Genomic DNA, 12,090 nt, shown 5'->3' on the forward strand with positions numbered 1-12,090 from the left:
TTTTAATTCTGCTGCTTTCATTAACATAAAACCTATTGATTCTGACATGAAGGCCCTTGTCCAAGTACTTCTTGTTATAGGGTGATGGCGATCTGTCTTTTTCTGTCAGTTGTTTTGTGCTGTCTCCCTCTGACATTGGCTTCCATGGGAGACTTCAGGTGCCTGTGTACACGCATTGCCTACAATTGTCACCATTAGGAAACACACCCTGAGAAATAAAAAAAAACATAGGGCCAGATTCACAGAGTGAGTGAGTGAGTAACTTGTATAGCGCAGCAAATGCGAACTTAATCGCCTCAAGGCGCTTGGCATCCAGAGTTGTACAGATCTTTCAGAAGAGGTGGGTCTTTAGCTTTTTCTTGGATGCCCGATGGTTTTCTTCCAAGCTGATGGTCGTGGGTAGAGCATTCCAGAGCCGTGGTCCTTGGACCGAGAATCTTCGTTCTCCTTTCGATTTGTAGCGGGATTTAGGAATTTGGAGAAGGTTTTGGTTGGTTGACCGGAGCATGCGCTTGGTGACGTACGGTTTTATTTTCTCGCTTAAGTATTGAGGAGCTTTTCCCTGTGTACATTTGTGGGTGAGGCAGAGCGTCTTGAATGTCACCCGGTCCTGTACGGACAGCCAGTGGAGGGACCTCAAGACTGGGGAGACTGACTCCCACGGCTTTTTACCTGTTACCAGTCTGGCTGCCGTGTTCTGGACGACTTGTAGACGTGCCATCTGGTATTTTGGTAGTCCTAAGTAGAGGGAGTTTGCGTAGTCGAGTCGTGAATTGATGATTGTTCCAACCACTACTGCCGTGTCTTCTTTCGGGATAAAGGGGATGAGTCTACGTAGCATGCGGAGCAGATGATGAGAGCTGCTGACGACTGATCCTATTTGTGCATCCATCGTCATGTCTGAGTCGAAGATGACTCCGAGACTTTTGATTTTTTTGCTTGGTGCGATGGTTTGTCCGAGGATGGTGGGTGGTGTCCATGTGGTCCTAGAAATGGATTTCTTATTTGCGTGAAGGATGAGTAGTTCTGTTTTGGATCCGTTAAGTTTGAGGGAGCTTTCGGTCATCCAATTGTCGATCAGTGTGAGGCACTTTCCAAGTTCATGAAATTGGTCTTTTTTGTTGGTGATTCGAAGGTAAAGCTGCGTGTCGTCCGCATAGGAGTGGTAGCGCAGGTCCTGTTTGCTGATGATTTTGAGGAGCGGGCGGATGTAGATGTTGAAGAGTAGAGGTGAGAGGGGTGATCCTTGTGGGACTCCGCATGTGATGGTCCGTGTTTCTGATGTGAAATCTCCAAGTTTCACGGTCTGAGTACGATTTTCAAGGAAAGATGCGAACCACGGTAGGGCTGCGTCAGAGACTCCTGCTACTTCTTTGAGTCGCGTGAGCAATATGTTGTGATCTACTGTGTCGAAGGCTGCACTAAGGTCCAGCAGCACTAGGAGACAGGACTCTCCGTCATCTGCTGCTTCAAGGGCGTCATCCCATATCTTGAGAAGAGCCGTTTCTGTGCCGTGGCCTGGGCGAAAACCTGATTGTAGAGGATCTAGGAGTTTGTGGTCGTCCAGGTGGGGCTGGAGCTGTTGCACTACTGCTTTCTCCATGATCTTGGAGATCGTGTTCAGGCGTGTTACCGGTCTGCGCTGGTTAGGGTCTTTCGGATCGAGGTTGGGCTTCTTTAAGAGGGGTTTTATTATGCCTTGTTTGAGGTTCAGAACCATCCCTTCCCTGAATGATTGGTTTATGATGTGCGTTATGGTGGGTGCCAAGATGTCTGTGCATTCTTTCAAGAGTTTTGTCGGGATGATGTCGTTTGGGGATGTGTTGTCTCGGAGGCTTCCGATGATGTTTTTTGTGGTGTCGATAGTAATTGGGATCAGCTCGAAATTCATCGAAGTTTTGTTGATTTCTTCTTCTTGCTGTATCTGAGTGGGGTTCGTGTTTTTTTTCTGTTGAACTGTTGCCCGAATCTTTTCGATTTTATCGATAAAAAAGTCAGATAGTTCATTGCAGAATTCTTGTGTCTCACTTGCAGGGGGCTCCAAACAGGAGGGGTTCATAGCCTTAGAGACTAGTTTAAAAAGTTCCCGTGGATGGTTTATGGCTTTGGAGATGGTGTTTGCGAAATGTTTTTTTTTGGGCTTTAAAGATCGCTTTGTGGTAATTTTTGGTGAGGGTTTTGTACTTTGTGAGGTTCTCTTTTGATGGGTTCCTCCTCCAGGCTCCTTCAGCTCTTCTGCGTTCCTGTTTCAGTAGAGTGAGAGAGTCATTAAACCAGCCTGAGTTATTTTTCCGGTTGAGAGCTCTGCGTTTTGGAGCGACTGTGTCTGCTGTTTGTAGTAGTGCTTTGTTTAAAGCGTTGAGTGTTTGATCCGTTGAGTGGTTCGGATTTGGTACGTCTATTTTAGTCGCTAGTGTGATTTTGAAGAGCTCAGAGTGTAATTTCTTCTGTGATCTTGCCCATCTGTGATAAAGAGGCAGTCTGTATTGTGTTGGACGATGAAGTCGTGGATTTCCTTTCTGTGTTTGACTGCCGATCTTGTGTTGATCAGGGCGCATTCTAAGTGTAGAAGTCGCTGCGGTGGCTTCTCTTTTTTTGGGTTTGGTTGGCGGTAGATTCTTAGTAGTCGTTCTTTCTGTAGTGTTTTTTCAGTGGTGGTTGGAAGCGTTGCTGCCAACTTCCTTAAGTTGCGGAGGGTGTCCGCTGCGTACTTGATGATGATCATGGTGGGAGATAAATTGATTTGCGAAATGCTGGTACTGTAATCCTGTTGATCCAATGATGATGGGGATGGTCCTCAGGGGGGGTGATGTTCCCGGAAGGTTCAGTTGATATTCGCTCAGTGACAGTGATGATGATGATCGGTAGAAATGCTGCAAAAAAAAAGATGGTGACCCGGCCTAACCGCCCCCCTCAGTTGATCCAGAGGAAGGCGAAAAACCCTAGCCTAGCGGCCAATTGCTGCAGCAAGGGAAAAAATTCCTTCCTGACCCCAGTGGCGATCGGAAACCCTGGATCAAGCTGCTAATGTGGACCCCGGGTTAGACTTACCTGGGAGGTGTAGGGTAAGCTGGGGAAAGAACGTGCAGAATGGGGTGGGGGAAAGGAGAAGGGGCCGGGATGGCCCTTACTTACCGGTTGTGACTATGCTACTCTCCAAATGTCTCTTGTCTGTGGTCCCTTGGCTGTTAATCAGTGTCTGTGTGGCCTGAGCGTTCCCAGGCAGGTCGGCTTAGGGTGGGTGGTGAGGAGTCCTTATGCCTCAGCTGGGTGTACCAAGATGGCCGCCGGAACCACAGCTAGGCCCGAGCCACGGTCTGTCCTGGTTCTCCTGGCCGAGGTGCACTTCGTGGGCCTGTCTGGCTGGAGGCGATGCTGGGGAGGAGGAAACAGGGGAAGAAAAGCCGATGGCTGGGGCTGGGCCGCAGCCGCGGTCTTTCCTGCTGCTCAGCCCGCTTAGGGGAAGCGCCCGAGGACACCTGGGAGACCACAGGCGGCCGCGGGCGGATGAACTGGGTGGGTGGGACGGGGGGGACGTCCGACGGGGTCCCACGGAGTGTGTGCGGCGAATGTCCCCTCGGTGATCCGGGGGGGGGGGGCTCCGCGGCGGTGCCGGCTGGCGGATGAAAAAAATGCCGGACTCAGCTGGGAGGAGCTGGGAGGCGGGCCAGGTGGTCCCGGGGGGGGGGGCTGAATCCCGGGGTGCTGGATGGAGCTGCTGGGGAGGTGGGTAACGGAGTGCCGAAGCGGGGGAGAGGGGGGAGAACCGGGATACGGCTCTGACCGCTCTGGACAGCTGACAGGAGCTGCTGCAACACACGTCCGCACGTGTGCTCTCTGACAGGTGCTCTCTGACGCTCTCTCTACAGATACACCATCGTATCTCTGACTTACACTGGTCCTATCTATGCGCCTGATTCATAGAATCAGTTACGCATAGATAGGGCTTAGATCCGACAGTGTTACAATGTGTTACACTGTCGGATCTTATTTTCGATTTAAAAATGGCGCCGGGGGCGTTCCCGCTGATTTACCTTGAATAATATGTAAATCAGCGAGATACGCAAATTCACGAACGTACGCGGACCCGACGCAGTCTTCTTACGACGTTTCCGTAGCGGCTTTTCCGTCGTATACTTACCCCTGCTTTTATCAGTCGCAGCCAATGTTAAGTATAGCCGGCGTTCCCGCGTCGAATTTGAATTTTCTAACGTCGTTTGCGTACGCCGATTCACAAACACGTGCGTCGCAAGTCACGCTCACGTCGAAACCACTGACGTTCTAGTGACGTCAGTGGGAGCAATGCACGCCGGGAAATTCCCCGGACGGCGCATGCGCATTTAAATCGGCGCGGGAACGCGCCTGATTTAAATAGTACACTCCCCCTAGCCGCGGAATTTGAATTCCGCCAGGGGATTTAGGATCCGCCGCCGCAAGTTTGGAGGTAAGTGGTTTGTGAATTAGCCACTTGCCTCTCAAACTTGCGGGAGCGGATCTTAAATCACGTAGATCGAGCGGATCTATAGATCCGCTGATCTACGTGAATCTGGCCCATAGACACCAACTATTTAAAATAAATAACTAGTTCTTTAGCAAACTGACATTTTTGAGACTTGGAAATTCCTTTTATAACCTTACACTGGTTACGCTTCTCCACATCTTTATCCCCAACCTGTCTGGTGTGTTCCTTGGCCTTTGTGATGCTGTTTGTTCACTAAGGTTCTCTAACAAACCTCTAAGGGCTTCACAGAACAGCTGTATCCATACTGAGATTATATTACACACAGGGGGACTCTATTTACTAATTAGGTGACTCCTGAAGGCAATTAGTTCCACTAGATTTTAGTTAGGGGTATCAGAGTAAAGGGGGCTGAATACAAATGCATGCCACACTTGCCAAAATTTGGAAAACCATTTATCATTTTCCTTCCACTTCACAATTATGTGTCACATTGTGTTGGTCTATCACATAAAATCCCAATAAAAAACACGTTTTTTTTTGTTTACCTTCAAAAAATATGGTTCAAAGCACCACATTTGTTTTACACAAAAAATAATCTATAGGATATGTCTTTCTGTGTTTGGGTGCTGACATTTATTTTTCTTGTTTAGGTACTCCCATTTCCCAGTCAAGTAGTGTATAACAGAGTCGGAAAATGTGGTAGTAGAACCGTCGTCTTATTGCTGCGCATCCTGTCTGAGAGACACGGATTTAATTTGGTTACATCTGACATTCACAATAAAACCAGACTGACAAAAAGTGAACAGGTAAGCAAAAATCTTGTGTTTTATAGTCAGAGGAGTGTGTTATTCAGTATTGTTTCCTTACAGACTATAACTCTTTCTGGAGTTCCACAGCAAAGACCCTAAATTTAATAGCCGTAATGCATAAAAGTATTTTGTAAACACATTACAGGTTCTGACACACTATTAAATCCACAGCTCCCTTTAGAATCTCCTGCAGGTGACCTTCAGCTAATAGGCTTTATGTAGCAAAAATGTTATAAGAGTTTTTAAAGTAAATACTTTTTTCTAGTTTAGGATAAAGTAGAGGGTTATTAAAATCATTATTGGTTATTTTTAACTAAAGCAGGTTGTCTCATTGGAATTTTTTTCTTATCTTCTGTTGTGGCGACAACCTACAATTTTTAATCTTTCATCCATCCCTTTCTGTCCTGCTGACAAAAGTCAAAATGAAAGTTTAAATCTTTCCAGCAGAGACCTAAGCAAGTAAGGTTTTACCTGTAGCTATACTATAAGGACGCTTTCACATATATTTCTTGAGTTTTTTCAATCAAGCCAATTTGCATGAAATATCTTATGCAGGTAACCCCTAGAACAGCAACTGGAACGTTAAGTAAAACTTATTTGGTGCTTTTACTTAAAGTGGAACTCCACCCAATAGGGGAATCCCTACTTCCCTGACACCCCCCCTGCCACATTTGGCACTTTTTTTTTGGGGGGGGGGGGTACCTGGTTTTGACGTGGCGAACTGAGCCAGAAGTTTGGACCCCTCTTCCTTCCCCTGCAGCTGGCACGTTAACAAAGCGCAGCCCACTTCAAACATGCACAGTAGGAAACCAGCTGTGCATGTGCGATTGTCCCTTAGTCAAGATGCCGTTTAAAAACGCTGGATTCCTGGACAGATAAATGCCTTAATATTAAAAGTCACCAGCTACTGTATTTGAAGTTGTTGGCGTTTATTTTTTTCTGAAGAAGCCTGGCGCTCCTCTTTAAAATTTTACACTGTGGCAGCATAATAGCCCCTGGATTCTTGTGAATATATACATCCTTAGCAAGAAAGTTGATTTTTTTTTTTAATCTTATAAGCCCAATAAAAGTTTGTTTTTTTAATGTAATTTAAAAAAAAAACGATTTATATGTTTGTGTTTAAAACAAAAGCTGCCTGTTGCTGGCAGTACAGCATTGTTTATTGGAACACTTGCAGGAGGTGTGTTGGACTGCTTGGAACCAAGATCATTGCACTTTAGGTGAAAGCAGAGGCCTGGCTCTCCAGCATGTTGCCAGAGCAGGGCAGATTCTTATTGTTTAAATTACAAAAATTATATTTCACAAGGGAAAATGAAGTACATTTACTGCCTTTTTAAATCTGTGAAATTAGAATTGTCTGTTCTGGAGTGGATGCCAATGGTTAGAACTTCCTTAGAGTATGCAGATGGAACAAGTCTTATTTAACCACTTGCTTACTGGGCACTTATAACCCCTTCTTGCCCAGGCCAATTTTCAGCTTTCAGCGCTGTGGCACTTTGAATGACAATTGGGCGGTGCAACACTGTACCCAAACAAAATGTTATCATTTTTTTCACACAAATAGAGCTTTCTTTTGGTGGTATTTAATTTCCACTGGGTTTTTTATTTTTTTGCTAAAGAAACAAAGAAAGACTGGAAATTTTGAAAAACAAAAACAAAACATTTTTCATAATTTGTTAAAGAAAAAATCAACGGGTAATTTTTATGATGTGCGCTGATGAGGCTGCACTGATAGGCACTGCTAGGCTGCACTGATAGGCACTGATGAGGTGGCACTGGTGGGCACAGATGAGGAGGCACTGATGAGGTGACACTGATAGGTGCCACTGATGGGCACTGATAGGTGGCACTGATAGGCATCACTGAGAGGTGACACTAATGATAAGGCACTGATTGGCAGCACCATGGGCACTGATTGGCAGCACTGGTGGGCACTGATAAGCAGCACTGGTCTGGTGGGCACAGTTTGGGACCAATGTCCCTGTAACAGAAGCCGGTTACTGGCTTTCTTCTTTTCTCCTCATGCTGATCGTGAGGAGAAAAAAAGCCGATAACCAGCTTCTGTTTACTTACATGATCAGCTCTCATGGGCTGAAAGCTGATCACTTGGTAAAGGTCCGCTGTGATTGGCCCTTTACCCTGTTCTGTGATCAGCCGCGTCGGAAGGACTCGATGATTACAAAGCACCCCCCAGCGTGATTACGGGAGCACGTCTATTGACGTCCTCACAGCACTGGAAGCCCACTTTGTAGCCTTCTTTTGGCTATACCGCAGGCGGAAAGTGGTCAAATCTCAGAACTTATGTCTGAAGTTCTGTTTAATTTGTGTGTGGTGTAATCATGCCAAGATATAACAGTATTCTCTAAGGTTCTCAGAAAGAAGGTTGTAGGTGCCTATGAGTTTGGCAGGGGATTTAAAAGATAATCAAAATCAATAATTCTACTATAAAGAAAAAAATCTACAGTTGCTGTAGATTCAAAAACAACTGTCCCAGCAAATTCAGCACAGGAGTTGACCAGTTGAAGCTAAAAGCAGTCTCAAAATCCCAATATTTTATTGTGGTATCTGCAGTTGATGTCAAGGTGCATAGGTGTACCAGTAAAAAAAAAACTATTTTCAGTTAGCTATGAATTTTGCATTAGAAGTGTGCTTGCTGAGAATATGAAACTACATTTCTATGAAAGTTAAAGTGGAAATTAATCTTTCAACATGATAATGATATGAAGCACACTTTAAAATCCACCTAAGAAAGACTGAAAAATAAGAAATGTAGGGTTGTAAACTGCAGGGTTAATTTTGTACACGAAAATATTTTTGTACCTGAAATTAACACTATTTTATTCAACTAAAATACAACAGAACTAAAACAATTCAGATGACTAAAACTTGATGCCAAAAATGTTATACTGGTTATATATCACAACGGCTAAATCTGTGTCTGTAATGTTCAAACCTTAACCACTTGCCGACCACCTGCTGTTTAAAGAGGAATACCGTTGTTATGGCAACAGATACCATAACCCCGGTATCCTCTACTTCAGCGGGTGGTCGGCTTTCAAATAAAAGTGGTCTCAGTGGCGGATTCGCTTTTATTGGGGGTAGGAGAGGGCCACTCACCTGCCACACTCCGGTTGTCTCCGCTGATTACCGGAGCCATCGGTAGCAATGGAGACAATCGGGTCCTCTTCTCTCACAGGCTGGATGCCGAGTGAGGGAAAGATGACCCCCGCTCGGCTCCATAGCATTGGATGGTGGAAGCGTTGTCAAACGACACTTCCGCTCAATGCTCTTAAAGGGGAATTGTTTTTTATTGCATTTTAGTGTAAATGTGAGATCTGAGGTCTTTTTGACCCAAAATTTTACTTAATCTCAATTAAAGAAGTCCTGTCATGCTTTTTTGTAAATAATATTTTTTTTAAAAGACTGTGTAAAAATAAAGAATAAAAAATAAAATAAATAAGGAAAAAAAAATTTAAGCACCCCGTCCCGCTGAGCTTGCACGCAGAAGGGAATGTATACGTAAGTTGCGCCCACATATGAGAACGGTGTTCAAACCACACATGTGAGGCATCTCCATGATCATTAGAGCGAGAGCAATAATTCTAGCACTAGACCTCCTCCTCTTTAAGGGTCAAAGTTTGTTGCCATTCCATGAGCGGGTAAAATTTTGAAGCGTAACATGTTGGCTATCAATTTACTCGGCCTAACATTATCTTTCACAATATAAATATAATATAAATATTACTTTACTGTTGTCTTAGGATTTAATTAAAAAAAGTGTATTTTTTCCCAAAAAATTGCACTTGTGAGACAGCTGCACAAATACGGTGTGACATAAAGTATTGCCACAACTGTTATTTTATTCTCTAGGGTGTCTGAAAAAAAATATATATATAATGTCCGGGGTTTTAAGTATTTTTCTAGTAAAAAAATTAGTATCATAAATAATAACATGTTAGATTTGTATTTCAGAAGTATATAATAAGTTTGGAAAATCTAGAGAAATGCCTAAAAAATTTGTCAATTTTTTTTTAACTAAAATACGACTAAAACAAAAAAGGCCTTTTAGTCAAAAGACTATGACTAAAACAAAATCAAAATTTGACATCAAAATTACCACTGGTTGACTGGCTTAGTCAAAAGCCTTGATTTTAATCCAATTGTAATGTTGGGGGTTGAAAAGGGCAGTTCATGCAAAAAAATAAAAAACTGTAAATATCTTAACTAATTTTGCATGGAGTAGTGATAGAAAATCAATGTCAGAGTCGGGTGGGCAGTTATGTAAAATGCCTAAAAGAAGTAATATCTGCTAAAGAGAGCAAAACGAGCTTCTAAAACCAAGGGTGTTCTTAATTTTTCTACTGTAAACTATCATAGTTACATAGTTAGTCAGGTTGAAAACAGACCATCCAGTTCAACCATAAAAAAAAAATATATATATATTGTACAATCCCACAGTTGATCCAGAGGAAGGCAAAAAACCCCAGCAGAGCATGATACAATTTGCTACACTAGGGGAAAAAATTCCTTCCTGATCCCCCGAGAGGCAATCGGATTTACCCTGGATCAACTTTACCAGTTATATTATGTACATTTAGGAAAGTATCCAGGCCTTTCTTAAAGCAATCTACTGAGTTGGCCTGAACCACCTCTGGAGGGAGTCTGTTCCACATTTTCACAGCTCTTACTGTGAAGAAAACTTTCCGTATTTGGAGGTGAAATCTCTTTTCCTCTAGACGTAAAGAGTGCCCCCTTGTCTTTTGTGTTGACCGTAAAGTGAATAACTCCAAGTTCACTATATGGACCCCTTATATATTTGAACATGTTGATCATATCCCCCCTTATTCTCCTCTTTTCAAGAGTGAATAAATTCAGTTCCTCTAATCTTTTTTCATAGCTGAGCTCCTCCATGCCTCTTATCAGTTTGGTTGCCCTTCTCTGCACTTTCTCCAGTTCCCTGATATCCTTTTTGAGAACTGGTGCCCAAAACTGAACTGCATATTCCAGATGAGGTCTTACTAATGATTTGTACAGGGGCCATCACATCTATTAATATTTTTGTTGAAAAAATGATTAAAAAGGAGAATTATACTGTTTTTAATCAAGTATTTTAACTTTATCTGTAGGCATTGTTGAATAAAGGTCTGATGTTTGCTTTTTCGAATATGTTGAAAAACAGTTTTAATGGGGTGTACATATTCACATGACTGTTTATAAAGTGTCAATTAAATCGTTTTTAACTACATTTCTGACAAAAAGTGTTTTTTGTATTATTATTATTATTATTATTATTATTATTATTATTACTACTACTACTGCAGTATCTGTACTAAGCATTAGTATTCTTGAAATAAAATGTATGCAAACACTAATTATACATGGGGTTACACAACTGAAGTGTTATCAGGGACCCCAATAGCTTTCATCCAACTTAGATATTTTGTTTTTGTGGTTGTTATAGTCCTTTGAGTCTATTCATGTTTGTCTGTATATTAGACAAGACATCTTTCCAAAAATGCTGATATAACAGGGAAGGCCACATAGATAATCAAACTATTGAAAGTACTTCTTGCATTTTTCTTTCAAGTCTATACAAACTTTGGGAGTGTTTGCGGCATTTAAAAAAAGCTGCTAAATTAAAATAAATCCAGCTCTGCCTAAGGGTCCTTTCACACGGGTGAGCCAATTGGGCCACCCGTATGAAAAATTTTCAGGCAGACCCGATAGGACCATCCAGTCTCCTTTGTGGAGCAGCTGGTGTCAATGAACATGTGTCCATGTCTGCCGACACAGAATCCGATCCTGTTTGCTAAAAACAGACTGATAGAAATCTGTTCCCTCTGTCTAGCAGATCGAATTGGATGGTGTAGTCGGGTGTAAACGGGCAGGCAGTATGTTTACATCCGACCACCCATAGAGAAGAGCAGGCTGTGTCTGTATCTATTTTTCTTCTGCAAAAGCAGAGCGGACATGGACCAGCAATCTGCATACTCAGTGGGGATCAGCAAACAGATTCCCCGCTCATCAGGCAGACTGCAACGGAGCCGCCTCTTGTGTAAGGGGCTTTATGGTATCCGTTTTGTCAGAAATATGAAGGTACTAATAATAGCAAAGTTCAACTAGTATATAAAATACAGACATATCTGGCCAAATGTTAAAGTGGATGTAAACCCTCGCATATACCCAGTGAAGTGAATAGCCTCATGATACAAAGAGATGAAAAAAATCTCCCTATATAAGATTTACCTGTATATCTGTGTGTCTTCAGCTTTATATATTCTTTAGAAAGTGCACATCGTGTTAGAGATTTTCTCTTCCTGTTCAGCACTGGGAGTGGATTCTTGGCATACAGCCAAGACAGCTGATTGGAGGAAAGGCACACACCCCCACTCCACATTAGGGATGAGCGGAACACCCCCCAGTTCGGTTTGCATCAGAACATGTGAACGGGCAATACATTTGTTCGAACATCCGAACACCGTTAAAGTCTATGGGACTCGAACATGAAAAATCTAAAGTGCTAATTTTAAAGTCATATTTGCAAGTTATTGTCATAAAAAGTGTTTTGGGACCTGGGTCCTGCCCCAGGGGACATGTATCAATGCAAAAAAGAGTTTTAAAAACGTTTTTTTTTGGAGCAGTGATTTTAATAATGCTTAAAGTGAAACAATAACCGGGGGGGGGGGTTTATAGTATGCCTGTAAAGTAGCGCTTGTTTTCCGTGCTTAGAACCGTCCCTGCACAAACTGTCATTTCTGAAGGAAAAAAAGTAATTTAAAACCACTCGCGGCTTTAATGAATTGTCAGCTCCTGGCAATA

The 12,090-nt window shown here is 42.9% G+C and overlaps 1 protein-coding gene across 1 annotated transcript in view; it reads left to right on the top strand.

Moving 5' to 3' along the window:
- The window catches only part of UST (uronyl 2-sulfotransferase), a 437,794-nt gene that overhangs the window by 276,011 nt on the left and 149,693 nt on the right, over positions 1-12,090 (top strand). The window contains exon 3 of the mRNA XM_040350590.1: positions 5,113-5,268. Coding sequence (XP_040206524.1) covers positions 5,113-5,268 — 156 coding nt within the window. The remainder of the gene's footprint in view (positions 1-5,112; positions 5,269-12,090) is intronic.

The sequence above is a fragment of the Rana temporaria genome, chromosome 4 (assembly GCF_905171775.1).
Source record: "Rana temporaria chromosome 4, aRanTem1.1, whole genome shotgun sequence".
NCBI classification, from domain to species: Eukaryota; Metazoa; Chordata; class Amphibia; order Anura; family Ranidae; genus Rana; species Rana temporaria.